The sequence below is a fragment of the Bubalus bubalis genome, chromosome 7, assembly GCF_019923935.1.
Source record: "Bubalus bubalis isolate 160015118507 breed Murrah chromosome 7, NDDB_SH_1, whole genome shotgun sequence".
Lineage (NCBI taxonomy): Eukaryota > Metazoa > Chordata > Mammalia > Artiodactyla > Bovidae > Bubalus > Bubalus bubalis.
In genome coordinates, this window is record NC_059163.1 from 94,983,663 (window position 1) to 95,009,487 (window position 25,825).

Sequence of the window (25,825 nt, forward strand, 5' to 3'; positions counted from 1 at the left end):
TCCTATAATGTCAAGCTTCAGATACTCACCAAACAGATGTTTGAGCCTCTTCAGAACTGCCAACGATGCCTAAGGACCTCATGTCAGGTAAAGTAATGTCATGAGGAGATGTTTTAAGCCTGGAAGCTATGTCAACTTGCAGAGTAATAAAAATTTATTTTCTTTGGTATTAAATGAAAACTGCTATCTATTGTCCTGTAATAAATCCTGCCTGTGCAGTGATGTTAAAGTTTTCAAAAATTGATAAGCAGCACAATTATATTGATGTAGATACATTCTGGGATGAATAAATCATATGAGTAGTAAGGGAATTATTTAAAAGAGGCAGTTGGGACTTTTTCAAAGGCCAGCATTACACTTGTCCTGAAATCATCAGAATTTGTCTTTATTTCATATTTGTATAATTTCATCTTACATTTAAAGAAATTTGAAAGTCAAATTGTGTAGTTTCTTTTCTTTTCTTTCAAAGAAAGAAAGTGTTAATCACTCAGTCGTGTCCAAGTCTTTGCGATCCCATGAACTGTAGCCCGCCAGGCTCCTCCGTCCATGGACTTCTGCAGGCGAGAACACTGGAGTGGGTTGCCATTTCCTTCTCCCGGGGATCTTCCCAACCCAGGGATTGAATGGGTCTCCTGCATTGCAGGCAGATTCTTTACCTTCTGAGCCACCAGGGAAGCTCATTTTCTTTCAAGGCCAAATCTATTTGACTTAAATTTTCATGTGTTAACTAAATACTTCTAGTGCCCCTTCAATTATTATTTTAAAAATAAGCCAAATTAACTGATATTTGATTTGCTTAATTCCTGAAAAACAAGCTAATCTTGCCATTTAGGGGAAAAATAGGGCACAACATAGTAATCTTAGGGGAAAATATTCATGTTAACCTCTGTAACCTGAAAGGATGGAGTTGCGTTTGCTTTCCTGCACACGTGCTTGGTGCAGACAGGGGCTGGCATGTCACCACTGTCATCCTCAGAGCGCTAACATTTCTGGAACAATTACTGTATGTCTAGTAACTATGCTGAATGCTCCTTTTGCAATATCTGCTCAATGTTTGCCTAAGTTCAGTCAAGATGTGCTGGTGTCCTCTCTCTCTCTTTTTTTTTTTTTTTTCTCAAATTAGGAAACTGAGAAATTGGTTGTTGGGGGCAGGGGTCAGTTGGTGACTTCTCTAAAGGCTTATGGGAGCCACTGGAATCCAGTTGCACTCCCGAGCCCATGCTCTTCACCACTGCATCACATCGCCCCTCAGAAAAGTATCTGTGGCCTTGGTGTTCTGGGAGTGCTGACCACTTGCTCTTAAATAATTGAAGCATCAGTGGGATAATTATGATTAGAAGTCCTAGTAAAAAAGATGGCTCTTTTGATCTTCATTCTTTTGATTTCATTAATAGGTATTGCTTAATAGGGCCTGGGTGGGTAGGGATGGAGTGTGGGAGGAAGTGGTTGAGGAATAGGAACAAATTGAGTAAAATGTACTGTAATTAAGAATAGAATTAAATTACTGGGAATCTTTAGCCTTTTTTTTTGAACCTTGACCTCTCCCAGTGTTTTTTCAGGCTTCAGTTATAGTCCTATGATGTGAGGAGTAGAGGAGACCTTAATTCTAAAACCTTGCCTTGTGTGTATTAGTTATCAGACCTTAGAAAGGTCACATAACCTCCTGACGCATTCTTCATCTCTAACATTGTGGGGTTGATCCTCTAATCAGTAAATGGTCCCTAGAGTTTTTCTTCTCTAAATTTCGGTTGTTTTAGGAATATTTCAATCCATTATTCTTAGCCTGTTGTAAGACGTCAATAATCTTCAGAGTTAGTGCTTAATGAAACACTTATAGGATCATGAGATAGATTTCTTGGGGACATTGGCACGTTTTTAGGTACTTTAGGGACGCTTTAAGTGGTGGAGCTGAAACTTCAGTGAAGGGCTGGCTGACCCAAAGTCTAAGCTTTTAGCCACTGGATTATGTGCTTCCAATTAAAATTAGGTTAGAGAAACATTTGGATTACTACATACAAGGCACTCGGATGGTTTTCATTTTGTTGGTCATGTAAAATTTCTCATGAAATGACAATGAATATTTATATTTTGGGAAAGAAATCTACCAAGTCTTTTCCAAGAGAGTTTCTTGATACAGTACAGGTAGTCTTTTATGTAGAAATGCTGTGATTGGTTTTAACTTATTTTGAAGTGTATTAATTTCCATTTTTTCATGATGTTAGTATATATTTTTAGTACAGACATTGATAAGATATGTAGACCAGTGTGGAAAACATGAGAAACTTTGAGAGATCCTGAGTAAGTATAATAAAACTGTTCTCTGAGCTGGAACCTCTGTTTTTGATGTGGAAAATACAGTGAGTATTACAGGAGGCAATTATTATTTCTTATGAATGTTTATAAAATGTCATTAGAAACATATGTTCTGCTTCCTGTGGACTTTGTTTAGAGGCCGGTCATGCACATGTTTAGGCCTGTGAAAGCAGCATCGGCAGTACTGGAACAAGGGCTTTGTGTGCTTATGTCACTTCCTTTGGTGGCATCTCATACAATCAGAAACTCCTTTCGTTTTTACTCTCTTTGGGCAGAACTTCAAACATAAGCGCATTATCTATTATCTTTATTTTTTTTAAGAAATGTAAGGAGATATGGCATTACATTTGAGTTACTGGCTTTTGTCTAAAAATAGAAACAAAAATCCTCATCTGATTATAATGCTTTCCTCACTTCATGTTGTCATTTGTGAAAATAATGCTAGAGAAACAGCATTTTCATTTTCTTTTATCTTTTTCATGAAGGTACAGTTAGTTCTCCATATGGGGATGTGGGTGGGAAGTTAGAGGTGTGCGTGATATATAGTTTCATAAATCTCCCTGAGTGATTTTATGGATTCTTTCTAGTTGAAAACTGTTCTGTTCATCTATCCTTCATTGCTGGCTAGATAATCCAGTCTTGGAACTAGAATAATTGATGACGGTTCTGATATATGTTCAATTAGGAGATGAAATCACCTAACCAAATTTGATGATATTCGTCTCCCCACACGTGTCCCTGGCCTCCATATTTTTCAGAAGTCTCCATACAGTTTTCCATAGTGACTGCACCAGTTTACAATCCTCCCAGCAGTTTACAATGGCTCCCTTTTCTCTACATTCTCCCCAACATTTGTTATTCCTTGTCATTTTGAGAATAGCCATTATAGCATCTGTGAGGTGGTATCTCATTGTAGCTTTGATCTGCACTTCCCTGATAGTGATGTTGACCATCTTTTCACATGCCTGTTGACCATCTGTATGTCTTTGGAAAAATGTCTGTTTAGATCTTCTGCCCATTTTTGAATTGGGGTTTTTTGTTGTATTGTTATTGTAATGAGTTCTTGATATATTTTGGATGTTAGTCCATCATCAGATATACAACTAGCAAATATCTTCTCCCATTCAAAGGTAGGTTACCTTTTCATTTTAATGATGGTTTCCTTTGCTGCTCAAAAAAGCTGTTAAGGTTGATGTAGTCCCATTTGTTTATTTCTGCTTTTGTTTTCCTTGCCTTTGGGGTCAGATCCACAAAAATATTATTAAGGCTGATGTCAGTGAGGTTGCAGCCTAGGTTTTATTCTAAGAAGTTTATGGTTTCAGATCTTTAATTGATTTTGAGTTAATTTTTGTATCTATTATATTTAGGCCACTCTTTGTTTCACAGGTTGCTGAAACTCTCTTCATGTCTTTTCGGTCTTTCTTGCTTACTGTTCTCCAGACTGCATAATTTCCATTGTTCTGTCTGCTACTTGCCTGATTTTTCTGACATATCCAAGTTCTGCTATGAAATTCATCATTTTTTATTTGCGACTATCTGTCATTTGTCTTCTTTTTTTTGAAAGTTTCATAGTTTTTATTCCTCATCTGAGATTTCCACATGTTCGTGCATTGTGAACTTTCATATATTCCTGAAAGTCCTGGAGTATATTCATAATAACTACTTTAAAATCCTTGTTTGTATTGGTTCTCTCAGGATTGACTGCTTTTTCTCTTGATTAACTCTAGCAGATATTCCAATACATACAATAAATCATATGATTATCCTGCTTTTACCTGACAGGTATTTTTGTTCCATATTGAGTCAGCAGGGTGCTTTTTTGTTTTTAAGTATTTTGAGTTTTCCTTTTTTATAGTTTATCTTTCTGTGGGTTAACTTGAGTGAATTTGTTGAAACACGAATTCTTTGCCTGATCTTTGTCAGATGTTTCTATTTTTTGTAAAGCAAAATGCTTTAGAAAGTTGCTGCTGCTGTTAAGTCACTTCAGTCATGTCCGACTCTGTGTGACCCCATAGATGGCAACCCACTAGGCTCGCCTGTCCCTGGGATTCTCCAGGCAACAACACTGGAGTGGGTTGCCATTTCCTTCTCCAACGCAGGAAAGTGAAAAGTGAAAGTGAAGTTGCTCAGTTGTGTCTGACTCTTAGCGACCCCATGAACTGCAGCCTACCAGGCTGCTCCATCCATGGGATTTTCCAGGCAAGAGTACTGGAGTGGGTTGCCATTGCCTTCTCCGAATTAAGTAAGAAGTTAGTTACAAATTCATTTGAGGACTGGTCTTTACCATAAGGAAAAATAGTATGTTTATAGAAGAATTTTATGAATATGTTATTTTTAGTGCTTATTTATATTATTCATGTCTATGCCTAAGTGGAAAAAGTGAAAGTCGCTCAGTCATGTCTGACTCTTTGCGACCCCATGGACTATACAGTCCATGGAATTCTCTGGGCCAGAATACTGGAGTGGGTAGCCTTTCCCTTCTCCAGGGGATCTTCCCAACCCAGGGATCGAACCCAGGTCTCCCATATTGCACATGGATTCTTTACCAGCTGAGCCACAAGGGAAGCCCCTAAGTGGAGAAGAGAATGGCAAACTACTTCAGCTTCTTGCCTTGAGAACCCCATGAACAGTATGAAAAGGCAAAAAGATAGGACACTGAAAGATGAACCCCCAGGTCAGCAGGTATCCAATATGCTACTGGAGAATAGCAGAGAAATCACTCCAGAAAGAATGAAGAGCCTGAGCCAAAGTGGAAACCATACCCAGTTGTGGATGTGTCTATTGGTGAAAGTCAAGTCTGATGCTATAAAGAACAATTTGTATAGGAATCTGAAGTGCTAGGTCGTGAATCAAGGTAAATTGGAGGTGGTCATACAGGAGATGGCAAGAGTGAATGAACATCGACTTTTTAGGATCAGTGAACTTAAATGGGCTAATTTAATTCAGTTCAGTTCAGTCACTCAGTCATGTCTAACTCTTTGCAACCCCATGAATCGCAGCACACCAGGCCTCCCTGTCCATCACCAACTCCCGGAGTTCACTCAAACTCATGTCCATCGAGTCGGTGATGCCATCCAGCGATCTCATCCTCTGTCATCCACTTCTCCTCCTGCCCCCAATCCCTCCTAGGATCAGAGTCTTTTCCAGTGAGTCAACTCTTCGCATGAGGTGGCCAAAGTACTGGAGTTTCAGCTTTAGCATCATTCCTTCCAAAGAAATCCCAGGGCTGATCTCCTTCACAATGGACTGGTTGGATCTCCTTGCAGTCCAAGGGACTCTCAAGAGTCTTCTCCAACACCACAGTTCAAAAGCATCAATTCTTCGGCGCTCAGCCTTCTTCACAGTCCAACTCTCACATCCATACATGACCACAGGAAAAACCATAGCCTTGACTAGACGGACCTTTGTTGGCAAAGTAATGTCTCTGCTTTTGAATATGCTATCTAAGTTGGTCATAACTTTCTTCCAAGGAGTAAGCGTCTTTCAATTACATGGCTGCAGTCACCATCTGCAGTGATTTTGGAGCCCAAAAAAATAAAGTCTGACAGTGTTTCCACTGTTTCCCCATCTATTTCCCATGAAGTGATGGGACCGGATGCCATGATCTTAGTTTTCTGAATGTTGAGCTTTAAGCCAACTTTGTCACTCTCCACTTTCGCTTTCATCAAGAGTCTTTTTAGTTCTTCTTCATTTTCTGCTGTTAGGGTGGTTTAATCATATATTTTTAGTTTTAATATAAAAATTCCATTAGGGAGATTCCATATAATATTTGTTAATTAAACTTTCAAATTGGGAAACAGCTCGTTTATAGCGTAAATCATGGCTGTACACTATTTGTCAGAACTTAAGACACCTATTATGAAAATTTTTGAAAACAGGGTAATACCTATTTAGGTGACTGCTTTTAGCTGTATTATAATTTGAATTGCTACTTAATATTACAGACTAGTCCATTTTAGCTCTTTGATTCTTTAAATATTATGTAAGTCTGATTTTGGGGGCTTCCCTGGTGGCTCAGATGGTAAAGTGTCTGTCTGCAATGCAGGGGACCCGGGTTTGATCCCTGGGTTGGGAAGATCCCCTGGAGAAGAAAGTGGCAGCCCACTCCAGTATTCTTGCCTGGAAAATCCCATGGACGGTGGAGCCTGGTAGTGTACTGTCCATAGGGTTGCAAAGAGTTGAACACGACTGAGCGACTTCACTTCACTTCACTTCTGATTTTTACTGGGTTCTGTTATTTTTTGTTTTTTCTTTCACTGGTGATTCATCTCAGTTCTGCTTTCTAAAATTAATCCAAAACTGACCACTTATCATCACCTTCCTACAGTTACAATTATCAAAGCCCTCCCTCATCATATTTCACCTGCATGTACAGTCAGTAGCCTCATGTTGGATTTCCTGCTTCCCCTTCTTCTGCACAATCTTTTCCGTAAAAGACAATTAGAATTCTTCCTGAAAACACATACTCCTCTGCCCAGAATCCTGTATGGTGTCTCATCCCAAAGTCAGGTCTGTAGTGTGACCCCTGGAGTCCTACGTTACTGCTTCTTTAATCTCATCTCTTAACACTCTTAACTCTGCTCTAAATCAGGGCTTTCTTACCGTCTTCCTCAAGCATTCAGTGCACGCTCATACCTCAGAATATTGGTACCTAGTCTTCCTCCCAGGACTCCTTTTCTGGATGTTTGAACGAGTCACTCCCACACTTTATCTAAGAATTTACTAAAATACTTTTTGTTATAAGCTGTCCTTGACCTCTCATATCTAAAATCCTCTCCCCACCTCATTTGCAGAGTGACTGACACATAATTGTAGATTTTTACGTCTTTGTCTCATCTTTAACTTACCCAGGCCTACTTTGACAGCAGATGTTTTTAACAGTCTCTTTTATTGATTTCCTTCAAAAACATTCACAGTAATTTTATAGAAACAAAATCTCATTTTTGTACTGATAAAGTCACTGACTTATATAACATTTTATTAAATTTCATAATTATAACACTAGACACCGTTGGCATAAATATTTGGAAATAAATATACCTGATGCTTGGCAAAGCTAAAATTTAACTCGTGGGAGCAAAGTGCAGGCTTCATTCTAGGGTTGTCTGCTAGACTCAGCAGACAGACTACTGTCAACATCAGGCAGAATATGCTGCAGAAGTAGAGAGTCTTTGTTAATCGTCCAGGGAATTGATTGAGTAGATCTCAATTAAAAGAGTTTGATTTGTAGTTAAAAAGAGAACCGAAATAAGCTTAGCTTGATTATATGAAGGAACACTTCTAGAGTGTTCTTTTATTTTTGGATTAGTTCATCTTGAAAATAAATTATAAAATTATTTATAGTAGAACCTTTCATATAAAATTAATTCCAAGAGTGGAAGTAGATGACCACTAGAGAATTGCTTCTGTTCTTACAATGAACATATATTTTAAAAATTTCTGAAGATGGCTAATAGTGATGGCTGTTGCCACTGAAACAAACACTTAAAAATGGTAAATTTTATGTTATGGATATTTTACCATAATAAAACCAAAATAAAAATATATCTATACTTAAAAATAATATAAATAAACCTGTGACATATTATTAATGTGCATTATAGAAGAAAAGCTAGGATTCATGGAATTAGAAGACTTGTATTTGTATAATACTAGTTCTACCATGAATGAGTTGAAAACATTTTACCCAAATTTTACATTTTCTTAGCTGTAGTTTCTTACATTTGATGCAAATTTACTTACTCTTCACAAGTCTCAGGAGTTTTATGAGGAACAAATGAGGTTATTTATATAAAAATCTTTAAAGAACTGTAAATCAGTTTATGGACTTAGGTGGAATTTTTCATATTTTTGGAAGAGTAATTCATTGAACTGACTTAGTATTATATGTACAGTCTTGGCTGGAGGCATTTGCTATTGAGGTTTTAAAATGTTTAAATTACTTATTTTAAATGTTTTGGTTTTTTTTGAAAATGCAGCTGTTTTTGCTCCAGGGTATAATTAATTGAGAATGGAAAAGTTTGACTTATATTTGGAGAATTATACTTCTCATTGGCATTATTAAATGTTCAGGTTTTTTGTTATTGATGTCATTTCTTAACAGATCCCCTTTATAACTTCTGAAGGGAAAACCTTGCAAACTGAGGTGCATACTGAGTAACTTAGCTTTTCCTTTCTTGTTTGAAGTCAGTGTGTTAAAAAGCAGTTATTAAAAAAAAGGTTTATGCAGTAGGACAAAAAGTGGCAGATTGGGCAAGGTATAATGATACCATAAATCAGATTTGTGTGTGTTAGTCGCTCAGTCATGTCTGGCTCTTTGCGACCCCATGGACTGTAGCCCACCAGGCTCCTTTGTCCATGGGATTCTCCAGACAAGAATAAGTAATAGAAAATTATTCATTTTGGACATTGATTAAAGTGCATTTCTGGTTGCTCACCTTCCATAGACTAAAAGATATTTTTTTCCTGCCAGTAAGAAAACAGTGATTTGGAGGAGTTCAGTTAATTTACAGAGATTTTTTTTTGTTTTTTTTGCAAAAATAGAGATAGAATGTAGGAAAATGGTCAATACAAACTCACTTTGGCAGGAACTTCTTTGTAAGATAAAGGGTAAAAAATCAGAATTTGATTAGGTGAAATCTATTGAATATGCTCTTGGGGCCAAAACAAAGAGCTCTGTGACCTAGTATACAGTGTACAGCACTGAAACAATGTGATCTTAACCTTTGGAATTCACTGTTTTAAACATCTTCTGTCAATTAATATGTACTCATTCTGATTAATAGAGCTGGTGTAGTCTGTGTTCAGTTTCAAGGGAGTCTTTTTCCTCTTAGTTAGTTGTAGCATTTCTGCAGTTTGCTCCAGAATTATTATTTTAGATAATGTGGCCCATTGGCAAATTTTAAAATTTTAAATTTGAGTGCCTTTAGGCAGCATACTCAGTCATTTGCCATAGTCTCTGCCATTCCTATGGTTTCTGCCTTACTACACTTATTTCACTTATGTGAAACACCTGGCCTTTAGAGACATGTCACTCTTGCTCAATTTTTACATAAAGGCACAGACAAGCATAAAAAGGAAAAGGATAATTTCTGTCTGTTCAACCCATACCTTTTCCCGTCATGCCTAGTGAGTGGGGATTCCCACAAGGCTTGGATGAGCAGATCTGAAACTGAGTGATCGTTAAATTATCCCTATGCATGGTGTCATCTCCTGGTTTATTTATAGCTTTCTAATTTTTCAAGTGCTATTAGTGTGTCATTTGCCATAACATACTGTGAATAAAGGACTATGCTAAATTTCTGTTAAGCCACAGTCTACTGGAGGTAAAGACTTCCAGTTTTATCTAGATATTTCTCATACTTTTTTTCCTAAGATATGCAAGAATTTTTATGCTGTTCTTTTTTTGTTAAACAGAGCAAAATAAATTAGTGGAATATAAAGATAAGAGCTGATGAGCATGCCACTAATGGAGAAAAAGGGGTATTTTCAAAGAATTGGTTTTTCCCCCATCCCATCTACATTTGATGTCAATCAAAACATACCATTGGCCATTCAATGCAATATGCTTGTTGTGCACATACACCAGTTGCTTCATGTACAATAAAGGAATGGGAAAGGGGAAAATGAAAGAATAGAGAAACTATATTGTAGTAGTAAGAATGTGGTGGAACCAAATTATAGTTTTCTAGTTGAAAATGTCTTCTTGATCTGGAGGAACAGAATTGTGAAGTGAAGTGTGAAAATGAAAGTCACTTGCTCAGTCCTGTCTGACTCTTTGTGAACCCATGGACTACACAGTCCATGGAATTCTCCAGGCCAGAATACTGGAGTGGGTTGCCTTTCCCTTCTCCAGGAGATATTCCCAACCCAGGGATCGAACCCAGGTCTCCCGCACTGCAGGCAGAATTCTTTACCAGCTGAACCACCAGGGAAGCCCATGAATACTGGAGTGGGTAGTCTGTCCCTTCTCTAGAGGATCTTCCTGACCCAGGAATGGAACTGGGGTCTCTTGCATTGCAGGTGGATTCTTTACCAGCTGAGCTACCAGGAGTAAAATTTAAAGTTCCCTTTTTAGTTGACACCTCCTGTCTGCTGCTGAAATATGGTATCTGCATCTTCCAACTGTGCAGGTGTGTCTGTCTCCTTGATTGGATGCCCATCAAATTGGGATCTGATCTGTCTCCTTGACAAACCCTGTTGTTCACAATAGGCTTTCATTAGTTTACTAAGTGGTGTATGCCTCTTAATTTTAAACTGCACCACAGAACCAACCTGCCCCACCAATTTCAAATTAATATGATTGTTGTTCTCAGTCTTGACTCATGCTTGGGGTTTTTCGTCTGCCATGGCAAGCACTGGGAGCATCCTCAGCCCCACCTCACAAGAGAGGTACCAGGTCCGCACAGAACAAGCACACAAGCAGCCCTAGGAACCACAGAAGGAGGCGGCAGCACTGGAGGAGGGAGAGGGCTTATGCCTCTCAGGCTTTTTGAACTGATACCTTTGGAAATGATACATTTCTTGGGGGCCTCTTTTGCGGGAGGAGAGTCTATTACTAATGCAGTAATATTTCCAATTATATTAATATTTAAATGAATGTCCTCAAAATGGAATGGTTAAGGTGTTCACATGGTATTAGAACTTGAAGATAAACCCTATAAACCATTATTAATTTGAAATGAAAAAACTCTGAACCATTCATGTATCATTCTATTTAAAATTGCCCTGAACACATTCTCTGTCTTTCTTACTCTGATTTATTTTTCTTCATCAGACTTTTTACCCCTTAAATTTTGTATTTGTGTCTTATCTCTTACTTCTGTGTACTCTTGTGGGCAGGGACTTGTTTCTGATTACTGTTCTGTTTTGTGGCTTACAACAGTGTCTGATGTATAATGAGAAACTTCCTAAATATTTGATGCAGGAGTCCATGCAACCCTCTCATGCAGCTGCCGTGTTTTCTATTATGGGCATGCCCTCCCCAGTCTACCTTCAGTGTGCTTTAGGTTAGTACATATGGAATACAGATCCTGATGTTGTAACTCTTCCTACTCTAAACCCTGCATTGTCTTCAGAATGACAGCTGTCCTAAGTATATCTCACTTTAATGCAATTTGCTGTTTATCTGCCTGTGCATTTTTGGTTTTGTTTTTAATTAAAACTTTGATCTCCTTGAGAAAAAGATCTTTGTTGCCTTCACCAACTTATCCCCTATACCTAACATGGTATCTGAAGGTGCTCAAGAAATGTTTGTACGATAAAGGTGTAGCAGTTTACATATAAAAAAATGGAAGTTCAGAGGTGATATGATACATGTTGGTGTGAGCAGCAGAATTGGACTAACTCCCTCAGTCCAATGCTCTACCACTTAAAGGAGTGGATTTCTATTTTTAATGAAAAGTATTTTTGTTTCTTCACTTGCAGATATTGAGGATGTTAAGAAGTACAAACCTGGTTACTTAGAAGCTACCCTTAATTGGTTTAGATTTTATAAGATACCAGAGGGAAAACCAGAAAACCAGTTTGCTTTTAATGGAGAATTCAAGAACAAGGTGAAGTTGATCATCTTTATTTTAAAATGTGCCTGTGATACTTGTACCACATTTCTTTCACTTTGGGGGATTTCTTATGTGAATATTTGTGGATAGTATGATAATAAAAGGACTGTTTACTGACTTTCAGGTTTAAGGACATTATTTTTATTTTTTAAAAAGTTTTAGGAGCTCTAAGTAAATCAGTAAGACTGATAAATACCTGTATCCATCCATTTATCTATCAATATCTCCTTCATCTCAGAAAATAAAAGATTTCCATGATCAGTCTAACTCTGTAAATTGTAAATGAAGAAAAATCTTTCATTTTACTGTTATGAAGAGGAGGGAGTTACTTACCATTAATGCAAATCCAGAGGGGCTTCCCTCCTAAGTGTTCATTCTATCATGACTGAATTCAGCTACTTAACAGTTAAGAAGGTATTTGAATTGTCTTACTGTCAGAGGGCTTTTATATTAGAAAACTAAAAAGTTACCAAAAAGTAGCTCTAATATGACACAAATGGAGAAAATGGACCTGAATTAAAGTCTAAAACCAGTAGACTACTTCTTTTATTTATTTATTTTTACTACTTTTAAACATATTGCCACTATATAAGTTTCACATTTTAAACCAGCCTTTAAGTGGGTACTAATAAATACAGTGTGTTTTGTAAGTAAAGTAAGCCATGGTCATCAAAACTTCAAAATTACACAGTAAGTATTTTGTTATACAAGAGCTTATTGCTGAACGCAGTATTTTTAAAAGGTATATTAATCCTTAAGATCTTGAGGGCTTTGTCTAGGATTTATTAAATATGGATATAAAACTACTAGGCTGTGATCTCTCACATAAAAATAAAATACTAAAAATTTATAAAATAAATAATTTTTTTCTTTTTCCTCTAAAATGTGTGTTGTATTTTATGTTTGAAACAATACACATTTCAAACCTATGTGTACCTTTGTGGCCCCTTATTGCCTTGGGGTTGGACTGCCAAGTCATTCCATGAATTTATAAAAGAATGAGGTAGTTTGAGAATTTGGGGGGTTTGATTTCAACAAACATTAATTTTTTTCTGAATGAAGACTGGGTCATTTATGCATCCCTTCAGAAAATAATCATTTTATTCATTGCTTTTTATCACTTCTGTTTAATATATTGAGCCTAACCCAGGAAAATTGAATTATATCTCTTCAACATGGTTGAAAGATGGCTCTAGGCTGTAATCTAGATTTTTTTTTTTTTATGCTGACTGCTTAAAGCAAGTACTGGAATCTGTTTTAATAATCAAAATTATCTGAATAATATAGTTAAAAATCTTTCATGTATTTTCCAAATAATAAATTGACTTTTTGTCACATACCTTAGGAGTCTCTCCTGCACCACCTCACCAAGCATTAAGCCGTCTCCTTCATCTCAGGCAACAGCAGACCTGAGGGAGTTTTCTTGTCAGAAGTACATTTGCATCATTTTCTTCATATCATAATGTGTTTAGTTGTCACTGAAAAAGAGAGGAGCCAGTATGACTTAGTTAATACGTAAGGACTCTGCTTAAGGAAATTTAGCAACATTTTGGGGGAAAAAATAAAAATGTTCTTCTTTGAAAAAATAAAGCAAGTTTTCCTTAAATGGTCTTACTAGATATGTGTCTATTGTTGAGTTTCATTTTTATACACTATATGAATTCATGCTAAGAAAAAGATTTTTAAAATGTTGAGGTTTATTACCTTCAGATAGTGGATAGCCTAAAATGATTATTCAATTAAACTACTTGCAGCATTGTTGATGATTAAATTATTAAGTTTGTGCTTATGTACAATCCAGATAGTAGGCTAATCAGTTTACATGCAAGTCTTATTTATTCTTTCAGCAACACTATGATTTAAATCAGGGGTTGGCAACTTTTTCTTTTTCTGTAACAGCAGATGTGTTCTCTGTCACAACTACTCGGCTCTTCCAGTGCAGTCAGGGGCTGTGCACAAATGCATGGATGGACATGGCTGTGCTCAGTAAAACTGTATTTACAAAAGCATGTGGCAGGCTGGATTTGACCCAAAGGCCCAAGTGCACCAGCTCCTGATTTAGTTGATTTTCATTACATTCCATCTTAAAGAAGAATAAATTAAAACAATGAGATTGAATAATCTGCACAAAGTCACACAGCTGGTAAATAAGGATGTGAGAACTTACATTTAGGTTTGCCTGACTTCAGAGCTCATGTTCTTAGTAATTAACTGTCATTCTATGACTAGTTCCAAGTTATTAATAGTATAGTGATGTGATTGCTATGTCTGTTTTTGGTTTTTAACAGGCTTTTGCTCTTGAAGTCATTAAATCTACTCACGAATGCTGGAAAGCCTTGCTTATGGACAAGTGTGATGGTGGGGCTATAAATTGGTAAGAATTTGTCTTTTCTATGTAGTGTTAATTTTTATTATTAATTGGTACCAAAGAGCCATATGATACTACTCAGATCTTTTGTTTGTTTGTTTCTTTTAAACAGAATTGCAAAAAAAATTTTTTTTTTTTTTTTTTTTCATTTAAAAAGTGTTTAAAGAGCACCTATTTGGAAAGCATTGCCAAGTACTGGGCACTATAAAATTAGAAATTGACATGATCACTTTTCTCAAGGGATTTATAGTTTAGTAGGGAATATTGTCAAGTAAACAAGCATTTACTCACAATGAATTGTGATATATGCAAAGGTGGAGCAAAAAACAGTGATTTTTCAACATGCAGACATATGATTATTTAATTTATGTTGTATGTACCACATCATTTCTTGGTAAGAGTAAAAAAAAGCCTCTTATCCAACATGATCTGGGTTACCAGATAATTATTAAGGGGAATCAAACAAACATAAGATGTATAATTCAAACATTTTATTTTACTTTAAAACATTTAAATATATGTTTATTTATCAATCTGTGGATATAAGGCTAAGACTTTTTCTGTAGGGATTCCATGTAGACTATATAATAGAATAATATAATAGACTATATAATGGAGAATAAAGATCAGATCCTGCAATCTTTATACTCCTTATACTTAAAAACCTTTGTAAATTTTTAGGATTCTTTTTATCTAACCTTTTACACTTGTCTTGGTGATGGTTTAGTTGCTAAGTTGTGTTTGACTCTTGCGACCCCATGGACTTTAGCCCACCAGGCTCCTCTATCCATGGGATTTTCCAGACAAGAATACTGGAGTGGATTGCCATTTCCTCCTCCAGGGGATCTTCCCAACCCAGGAATTGAATCCAGGTCTCCTACATTTCAGGCAGATTCTTTACTGACTGAGCTATGAGGGAAGCCCTTATAGCTGGGTTGTATTACCCACACCTAATTTAACACCCAAGTTTTTATAGTAGCTCAGTGGTAAAGAACCGCCTGGCAATGCACAAGATGCGAGTTCAGTCTCTGTGTCAAGAAGATCCCCTGGAGAAGGAAATGACAACCCACTCTAGTATTCTTGCCCGGAAAAATCCCATGGACAGAGGAGCCTGGTGGGCTACAGTCCATGGGGTCACAAAGAGTTGGACACGACTTAGTGACTGACCACCAACAGCAGAGCCTTGACAGTGTTTGCAGCCTCAGTAGTTTTAGAGCCCACTTGGTGTCCATAGAAATAATTCTGTTTCCACATTCCCTTCATCTGTGAGTATCATATAGCTTAAATCATGAAGTTAAAATAACAAAGGCAACTGACATAAAAGATTTGAACATGAAAACAACTGACTCTTGGTAAGCCTAACTAACAAGCAAAAATACAGTCTTTCTGGCAAGCAGAATCCTACCCAAGTTCATTGTCCTCTTTGAATCAGAAAATGGGAAGCCATTTATTCTTTCAGTAAGTACTGATTGAGGGGCTCCTGCCAGGTACTGTGCTGGAGTACAGTGAATCTACTCCTTGTGCTCTTGGAGCCCAAAGTCTGGGAATCAAGAGGGAAATCATTAAAAAAAAAAGAAAGAAATCATTAGACCAAAGTAATATGGGATAAAGAATTAGTCAGTCTCAGGCAATGTTTAATTCAAGTTCAGAGGCTTACCTTGTAAATGCTTGGGCATTATAGCTTCAGATTCTATTGCTCTCTTCTTAAAAAATTTTAATTATAGATGATTTACAATATTACATTAGTTTCTGCTCTATATCAGGATATATCAATTGTATGTATGTATCCTTCCTTTTTTAGATTCTTTTCCCTTATAGGTCATTACAGAGTATTGAGAAGAGTTCTATATGTTTTACAATAGGTCCTTAATTAGTTATCTATTTTATATATAGTAATGTGTCTATGTCAATACCAGTCTCCCAGTTTATACCTCCCTCCCCTCAACTCCTTCTTTCCCTGCTGGTAACCAGAAGTTTTTTTTCTACATCTGTGAATAAGTTTAATTCTATCATTTTGTAAATAAGTTTACAATGTGTTTTGTAAATAAGTTTAATTCTATCATTTTTTAAATTCCATATATAAGGAATATCATATGATATTTTTTCTTGTCTGACACTCCACTCAGTATGACAGTCTCTACTGGTCCATCCATAATATGACAAAGGCATTATTTCATTTTTTCTGTGGCTGAGTAATATTCCATTGTATATATGTACCATATCTTTACCCATTCCTCTGATGATGGATATTTAGGCTGCTTCTATGTCATCAGATTCAGTTTCTCTTGCAGGCTAGCATGACACTGTGGACTTCATCTTCTTCCATTTTTCTTTTGTAGAACACTCTTTTTTTTTCAGCATAGTTTTAAAAGTTAATTGTTTCTAACATAAATATTGCAGTTTATTAATAAGAAAACTGGGTATAAATTAAATGTCATCTAGCCATTGCTATCCTAGTAACTAATAGGCTGAATTCTTCTTTCTGGGCAGATATCCTAAGTCATTTATTAATCTGATGGGCTCCCAGGTGGCGCTTGTGGTAAAGAATCTGCCTGCCAATGCAGGGGACACAAGAGACATGAGTTTAATCCCTGGGTTGGGAAGATCCCCTGAAGGAGGAAATGGCAATCCACTCCAGTATTCTTGTTTGGAGAATCCCATGGACAGAGGAGCCTGGTGGCCTACAGTCTGTGGGTTTGCTAAGAGTCGAATATTACTGAGCACAGAGACATACACACACACACACACACACACACACATCCTCTAAAAAGAGGGGTTTCTGATTGTTCAAACGCGCGTGTGTGCGCACACACACACACACACACACTTTCTAAAAAGAGGGGTTTCTGATTGTTCAAAGAGGTATTTGCCTGCTGTTTGCTTTTATTTCCTTCCTAATGGTACTTTCTGAAAACCTTTTGCAGTCTTTGATGGGGTTTATATGGTTCCCAGATTTTTTGAGCTGCACATTTAGAGAGCATCTCTGATTAGTTTTCCTATAGCTTGATATCATTGATATCACTTCCTTCTATGCTGATTCTAATTGTCTTTACTATGAGAGTAACTTTATTTATATGCTCCGAAGGAATTTTATTGTAGCCTCCTAAGTAATGATATGGATTACATTAAGAATTGACATTTATTGAACTGTATGCTATTTTTCAGGTTATGTGAGCTCTATATGTATCATCTAATTAATATTCACCAGAATTCTGTAAGACACATATAATTTTTGTACCCATTTTACATATGAGGAAAATGAGGTCACGTAGAGATTATGACCTGTTGATGGTCTCTATGTGATGAATTTAATCCAGACGTTAAACATATTCTCTTAATAGCTATATCCTTTCTCTGTTTTCAAAGAATACAGCAAAATTAATTTTTTCAGCTAAAAATTGTTATAAGTACTGAATGCAAATTTTATGCATCTAGATAATTTAATGTCAAAATCTTCAGAATTTTAACTCATTTTTGTCCATATTTTTTAAATTTTTTGTCACTACCTGATTTGTAAAATATATTTATATTTAAGTTTTTCTTTTCTTTGTCTTTACCTATGAATTGCTTCTTTCTAGAAGGGAAGCGAAAAGCAAAGGAGAAAAGGAAAGATATACTCATTTGAATGCAGACTTCCAAAGAATAGCCTTGGAAGGAAAGTTATGACCAACCTAGATAGCATATTAAGAAGCAGAGACATTACTTTGCCAACAAAAGTCCATCTAGTCAAGGCTGTGGTTTTTCCAGTGGTCATGTATGGATGTGAGAGTTGGACTGTGAAGAAAGCTGAGCACTGAAGAATTGATGCTTTTGAACTGTGGTGTTGGAGAAGACTCTTGAGAGTCTCTTGGACTTCAAGAAGATCCAACCAGTCCTTCCTAAAGGAAATCAGTCCTGGGTGATCACTGGAAGGACTGATGCTAAAGCTGAAACTCCAATACTTTGGCCACCTCATGTGAAGAGTTGACTCATTGGAAAAGTTCTGATTCTGGGAAGGATTGGGGGCAGGAGGAGAAGGGGACGACAGAAGATAAGATGGCTGGATGGCATCACCGACTCGATGAACATGAGTTTGAGTGAACTCCGGGAGTTGGTGATGGACAGGGAGGCCTGGCGTGCTGCAATTCATGGGGTCGCAAAGAATCGGACATGACTGAGCGACTGAACTAAACTGAACTGAAAGAATAACAAGGAGAGATAAGAAAGGCTTCCTCAGTGATTAATGCAAAGAAATAGAGGAAAACAATAGAATGGGAAAGACCAGAGATCTCTTCAAGAAACTTAGAAATACCAAGGGAACATTTCATGCAAAGATGGGCTCAATAAAGGACAGAAATGGTCGGGCCCTAACAGAATCATTAGATATTACGAAGAGGTGGCAAGAATACACAGAAGAACTATACAAAAAAGATCTTCATGACCCAGATAAACATGATGGTGTGATCACTCACCTAGAGCCAGACATCCTGGAATGTGAAGTCAAATGGGCCTTAGAAAGCATCACTATGAACAAAGCTAGTGGAGGTGATAGAATTCCAGTTGAGCTATTTCAAATCCTGAAAGATGATGCTGTGTGAAAATGCTGCCCTGAATATGTCAACAAATTTGGAAAACTCAGCAGTGGCCACAGGACTGGAAAAGGTCAGTTTTCATTCCAATCCCAAAGAAAGGCAATGCCAAAGAAAGCTCAAACTACTGCACAGTTGTACTCATCTCACATGCTAGTAAAGTGATGCTTAAAATTCTCTAAGTCAGGCTTCAGCAATATGTGAACCGTGAACTTCCAGATGCTCAAGCTGGTTTTAGAAAAGGCAGAGGAACCAGAGATCAAATTGCCAACATCCGCTGGATCATGGAAAAAGGAAGAGAGTTCCAGAAAAACATCTATTTCTGCTTTATTGACTGTGCCAAAGCCTTTGACTGTGTGGATCACAATAAACTGTGGAAAATTCTGAAAGAGATGGGACTACTAGACCACCTGACCTGCCTCTTGAGAAACCTATATGCAGGTCAGGAAGCAACAGTTAGAACTGGGCATGGAACAACAGACTGGTTCCAAATAGGAAAAGGAGTACGTCAAGGCTGTATATTGTCACCCTGCTTATTTAACTTATATGCAGAGTACATCATGAGAAACGCTGGGCTGGAGGAAGCAGAAACTGGAATCAAGATTGCCGGGAGAAATATCCATAACCTCAGATATGCAGATGACACCACCCTTATGGCAGAAAGTGAAGAAGAACTAAAGAGACTCTTGATGAAAGTGAAAGAGGAGAGTGAAAAAGTTGGCTTAAAGTTCAACATCAGAAAACAAAGATCATGGCATCTGGTCCCATCACTTCATGGGAAACAGATGGGGAAACAGTGGCTGACTTTATTTTTCTGGGCTCCAAAATTGTAATTGCAGCCATGAAATCAAAAGACGCTTACTCCTTGGAAGGAAAGTTATGACCAACCTAGACAGCATATTAAAAAACAGAGACATTACTTTGCCAACAAAGGTCCATCTAGTCAAGGCGATGGTTTTTCCAGGGATCATGTATGGATGTGAGAGTTGGACTGTGAAGAAAGCTGAGTGCCGAAGAATTGATGCTTTTGAACTGTGTTGTTGGAGAAGACTCTTGAGAGCCCCTTGGACTGCAAGGAGATCCAACCAGTCCTTCCTAAAGGAGATCAGTCCTGGGTGTTCATTGGAAGGACTGATGTTAAAGCTGAAACTCAAATACTTTGGCCACCTGATGTGAAGACCTGACTCATTTGAAAAGACCCTGATGCTGGGAAAGATTGAGGGCAGGAGAAGGGTACGACAGAGGATGAGATGGCTGGATGGCATCACCAACTCAACGGACATGGGTTTGTGTGGACTCCAGGAGTTGGTGATGGACAGGGAGGCCTGGCGTGCCGCGGTTCATGGAGTCGCAGAGTCAGACACAACTGAGCGACTGAACTGAACTCAGTTCCTTACAGTGTACTGTGTTGCTGCTGCTGCTGCTAAGTCACTTCAGTTGTGTCCGACTCTGTGCGACCCCATAGATGGCAGCCCACCAGGCTCCCCTGTCCCTGGGATTCTCCAGGCAAGAACACTGGAGTGGGTTGCCATTTCCTTCTCCAATGCATTAAAGTGAAAAGTGAAAGTGAACTTGCTCAGTCGTCTCCAACTCTTCACGACCCCATGGACTGCAGCCCACCAGGCTCCTCCACCCATGGGATTTTCCAGGCAAGAGGACTGGAGTGGGTTTCCATTGCCTTCTATTACCAAACCTTCCCACCTTCCTTTTTTACCTGTTCTCTCCATGTAAATAGGTTTAAGTCTGAACTGAAGGCAGTGTTTATCACAGTAGTTCTCTCAAACAGTGTATATAGTACAGCACAGTTACCTAGGGAAACCATCAGAAAGCTCAAGTTTGTTGTCCTCTTCTTTAAATCTGATGAATTAGGATCTTTGAGGAGAAGGATCCAAGTATCAGTATGTTTTAGCTCTCTGGCTTCTGATGAGCCATTTGCTTAAAAACTATAAACCTAAATTTTTCAAAAAACAAACAATTGGTCCCTCTTGCCACACAGCCTCATTTCCCATCACTTCTTGCCTTTTATTTCATGTTCCAGTAACTTAGAACCACCTGTCACTCCTCACAACACTGTGCTTTATTCATCTCTGGGGCATTTCTCATTTTGTCTCCTTTGCCATGATTTTCTTCTCACTTCTTAAACTGGCTGGCTTACTCATCTGTTAAGACTTTGTTTTGACTTTGCTTTCTCTAGGAAACTTTCCCTCATCCTAGCCTTGTGCTCACTAAGGTGCCATTATACCTAGCTAAAGTGCTATTCCTTGCCCTGCTGTGTAGTCTTATCACTGCATTTACTCATTAACTGCTTGGTTTATGAATTTGTCTCCTCTGGAGTATAATTTCCTCAAATGTAGATGAATGAATAAAGATGCCATATTCTTCTTTATATTCTTCATAAATATTCATATTTATATTCTACATGCCTGGCATGTAATAGCCACTCAGTAAATACATGTTGGAGTGATTGTTGGATAATATTTTAAAGTAAAAAAATATATGTTGTGTTTTAAGTCCAGTAGTAACTCTTCTGTTTCTAGGAGCCCTGCATTTACTAAATTACTTAATTCTCTTTTTCTGAATAAGTTTTATTGTTGTTCTTTTTATTCTTTTTCCCCACTGCTTACTGTTTACTCTGGAAGCTGCATAGTTTTTTTTAGCAGGGATAATTATTAAGTTATTGCTGTTTTTACTGAAAGCAACTTGAAATTCTCTGGAGGAAAAACATAGTTTTTTTGTCATTTGGTTTTATTACTCTTCAACTCTTCTCAGATTCTCTTTAATCACGATTTATATATCTACCTTATTCTTAAGAAATCAGGACTGAACTCTTCATTTCACCAGTTTGTTTTATGTCACTGATCATTATTCTAATCCAGATTTTTCAAGTTTTGACTGATTCTCAGCTGCCCTTCTAATTATAAAACTGCTTTAATTCTTTACTCATAATTGTTTTATATTGTAGCTACTCTGTTTAACATCATCTTTACAAGACATACCATTAGATTTACCTTTGAAAAATACAGATGTGATTGTCATTTTTATGCTTAAAATCTTCCTGTGACTCTCTTCAATTATAGGATCTAATCCAACTCTTCTCTGTATTTAAACAGTGTGTCTAAACTGACTTTTCCAGCCTCATGTTCTTTTCCTCCTCTTTCATTGTCTTTCCTCCATGAATGCCTGCTCAGTCGTCAAAAAAAAACAGTTGAGATGTTACTTCTGCAAAGTGGTTTCATTTGTTATGTGCATGATTAACTGTACCCTCACTGTGTTCTCATATCGCCGCTTTCCACACATCTAGGTAGAACTTGGAGTGTTTTATTACTTTTTTTATGGTCTAAATTGAGTTTGTATTTTAGCCCAAGTAATAGGACTTGGCACATAGTAGGTAGTTTGAACATGCTTACTGAATGAAAAAAATTATATAAATATTTATATGATGTTTTCAATATATGTATATATGTTTTTTCATATATATGTATATATATTGTTCCAAATTATTTAAGTCTTGAAGCTGTTTCTACCTTTCCAGAGAAAGATATATTTAGTCCATATATAACTCCAGTTCTTTTAGCTTTATGTAGCTTTACATCAATGCTAGTTTTCTTCAATGAACTCTGGAGGTTATGGTCCCAAATCATCATCGTCATTCGTATCTCTTTAAATCTTCTCTCTCCTTTGTCCTTGACTGTTTTGCTTTAGAAGGAAAAACCTTGACCAATCTGAATCTTGGACCCTGTCCTTGGGGATGAGTGTGGGCCTTTGTCTGATTTGATTGTCTTGAAGAAAATAATTTTCTCTTTACTAAAATTCCATATTGTTGGTCCTGTAAATTTCATCTTTTAGATATTTTTTATTATTTGCAGGTCATTTTCTCTTTCTGTTTCTTTTTATTTAATCACTAATTTTCCTTATTATGTATCTGTTAATATTTTTTTATTATTTGTAAGTGAAATTTGGTTTGTTGTGCACAGAAATTTTGATGTTGTTGATCTTTTGGGCTAGTATGTCTGCTTGTTTTGGTCAGCAAATGATGTAGACAGCAAAGGCTATACAATGATTATAAATTTAGAGCAAAATATTGAATGTCTTACTATTAAAAGGAAAGCGGCACATTCTTCCTTGTGATGATGATGCTGATTTTTGGCTGCACTGCATAGCATGTGGGATCTTAGTTTCTCAGCCAGCAATCAAACCTGTGGCCCTTGCATAGGAAGCCTGTAGTCTTAACCACTGGGCTGCCAAGGAGTCCCCCTGAGTCTTTATTTTTAATCTCATTTATAGTAAGCACCATCACTTTAGTCATCTTTCCTTGAAGGGATTCTACTGCTTTTCCTGCCGTGGGGCATAGACATAGCTAGAAAGAACCCTGAATATTTTAACGTCCAGGGAGGTTCCATGGTTCAGTATTGTGTCCCCAGCATTAAAAAATGTCCTAAATGTGTTGGTATAAGAATAATTTTTTGAATCAATCAACAAATATGAATCAGTGTAAATTTTTACATAATGGCCAGTTCAGAGGAAATAAAAATATTTCTTTATAACTTGCCTTTTATCATACCTTCAAACATCCAAAGTAAATCCTGAGGAAAGCATATTGCAGCCCAGGTTATATTCTTCATTAACTAGAAGGATGTTCGTGAGGAAGGTGGCACTATTTGTAGCAATAAAATGCTATTATTATTGTTGTTGTGGTTACTATTGCAGCAATAGTAACAAGGGGCTTTGTTACTTCTTATCTCTCCTCTTTTGTATGTTATATATTATGCAAGAGTCTCCTAAGTCCATTTGTATATACCTTCCATTTCATGCCTAAAACAGCCATGCTAATAATTTTTCCAGGGTGAAAAATGGCAAAGCCTATTGACTTTCCTAGGTTTTGCTGGTTACTTGTCGAGATATTTTATTGGGGATATTTTTTAACTTACTCAGTTTTTAAAATTTACAGTACTGGCTTGAATATTTTTTCTTGCCTAACGTTTCCGTTGATGGCTTTGCTTTGTTGTGGGAGTAGAAGTTTACTGTAGAAATAGGTTATCAGATTTAACAGATAAAAATATAGGATACCCACTCAAATCAAAATTTCAGACTTTAAATGTCTCATGCAATTCTTGGGACATATTTATACAAAAAATAATTTGCTGTTTATCTTAATTTCAGACTTAACTGGATTTTCTGTATTTTATCTGACAGCCATTTTTACAGAAAAATCCCTTTTCTCTCATCATCGTTTTCCCAGAATCCCCACTGAATGTTTCCCTTTGGTGTAGTTATAATGTTAAAGACCTTGTGTTGTTGTTCAGTTGCTAAGTTGTGCCCGACTCTTTGTGACCCCATGAACTGCATCATGCCAGGCTTCTCTGTCCTTCACTGTCTCCCTAAATTTGCTCAGACTCATGTCCATCGAGTCAGTGATGCCATCCAACCATCTCATCCTCTGTCACCTCCTTCTCCTCTTGCCCTCAGTCTTTCCCAGCATCAGGGTCTTTTCCCATGAATCAGCTCTTCAGATCAGGTGGCCAAAGTACTGGAGCTTCAGCATCAGTTTTTCCAATGAATATTCATTATTGATTTCCTTTAGAATTGACTGATGATTTGATCTCCTTGCTGTCAAAGGAACTCTCAAGAGTCTTCCCCAGTACAACAGTTCAAAAGCATCAATTCTTTGGTGATCAGCCTTCTTTATGGTCCAGCTCTCACACCTGTACATGACTACCAGAAAAACCAGAGCTTTGACTAGACAGACCTTTGTCGGCAAAGTGATATCTCTGCTTTTTAATATACTGTCTAGGTTTGTCACAGCTATTCTTCCAAGGAGTAAGCATCTTTTAATTTTGTGGCTGCAGTCACTGTCTGCATTGATTTTGGAGCCCAAGAAAATGACACTGTTTCCACATTTTACCCATCTGTTTGACATGAAGTGAATAGGACTGGGTGCCATATGTATATACGTAAGACATTATGTATAGCATGTTTATTATACACCATGCTTTCTTCAGAGGAGTAGCACTTAAGACTTTGCAGTGTCTTGTTTTTTTGCCTCGTTCCTTTTAAATTTAGATTTTCTTTAGAGAAACATCTCACTTATAAGACCTTACCTTTTTCAGTTTTTAGCTTACTTAAACAAGGGCTATGGAGAAGAGAGTAGTTTAGTCTTAAAGATGATAATGCCAGCTTTCATCAAACATCAACATTCATGCAAGGAATGAAAACAAATTCCACACTGAGTCTGAGTACAAAGCAAAATGACCACTTTCATAATCACTGTGTACCCAGTATCTGATTATAGACAGATGTAGTTTAAAAGATAAATAGCTAGACAGATCTTTTTATCATATATGTCCCAGAATATTTCACAAAGCCATCGCCAAAATAAATTTGATAATGTGTATCCCTAAGATCCACTTGGGGAGCATGTGTATGTGAGTATGTGTATGCATGTGTGTGTGTGTTTCATCTATTAATTATCTCCCTTAGGGATCTGCTAATCATTTATTTCTTCAATTTTCAAAAAATTAATTTGGTTTTAACTCCCTTCTCTACTACCTTTTTCTGGATCCACTTTAATCTGATTTCTTTGATGAAATTTTTTAAAAAATCAGACTTAAGAAGTTTGAGGGGAGTAATGCCTATGCTTTCATCTGGGAAGTAAGAAAGACGTGGTGGGCGGCATACTTGTGGAGAGAGTAGGCTGGTCCGCACTGTGTTTGAAGGCTCTGGCCTCACAGAACCTTCTCTGATGGTGAGAGGAGCTGCTGTCCGTGACTTGCTGCGCTTCCGTACCTGCACAGAAGCTCAGTCTTGGTGTCATGTGGCTTCCTCTCACCACTCTGAGCTCAGCCTTTCATACCTGTCTGAGCCTCTACAGTGTTTACCACCTCACTTAAAGGAAAATTCTTCCTTATGATCCTCGATCTGTGGGTCAAATTTGTTTCTCTTTTCTTCAGTAACGGTGAAGGGTAGTGGAATGCCTTTTACATATAGCAGAGGAGTATTTACATTTGTATACTATCGTT

The 25,825-nt window shown here is 37.2% G+C and overlaps 1 protein-coding gene and 1 pseudogene across 2 annotated transcripts in view; one reads left to right on the forward strand and one right to left on the reverse strand.

Annotated features, from left to right (window-relative positions):
• Positions 1 to 25,825, forward strand: part of PPA2 (inorganic pyrophosphatase 2) — a 96,200-nt gene that overhangs the window by 52,628 nt on the left and 17,747 nt on the right. For both annotated transcript variants that reach the window (XM_006076383.4, XM_006076384.4), the window contains 2 exons: positions 11,740 to 11,867; positions 14,162 to 14,247. In XM_006076383.4, coding sequence (XP_006076445.1) covers positions 11,740 to 11,867; positions 14,162 to 14,247 — 214 coding nt within the window. The remainder of the gene's footprint in view (positions 1 to 11,739; positions 11,868 to 14,161; positions 14,248 to 25,825) is intronic.
• On the reverse strand, positions 10,387 to 10,662 carry LOC102411369 (annotated as a pseudogene).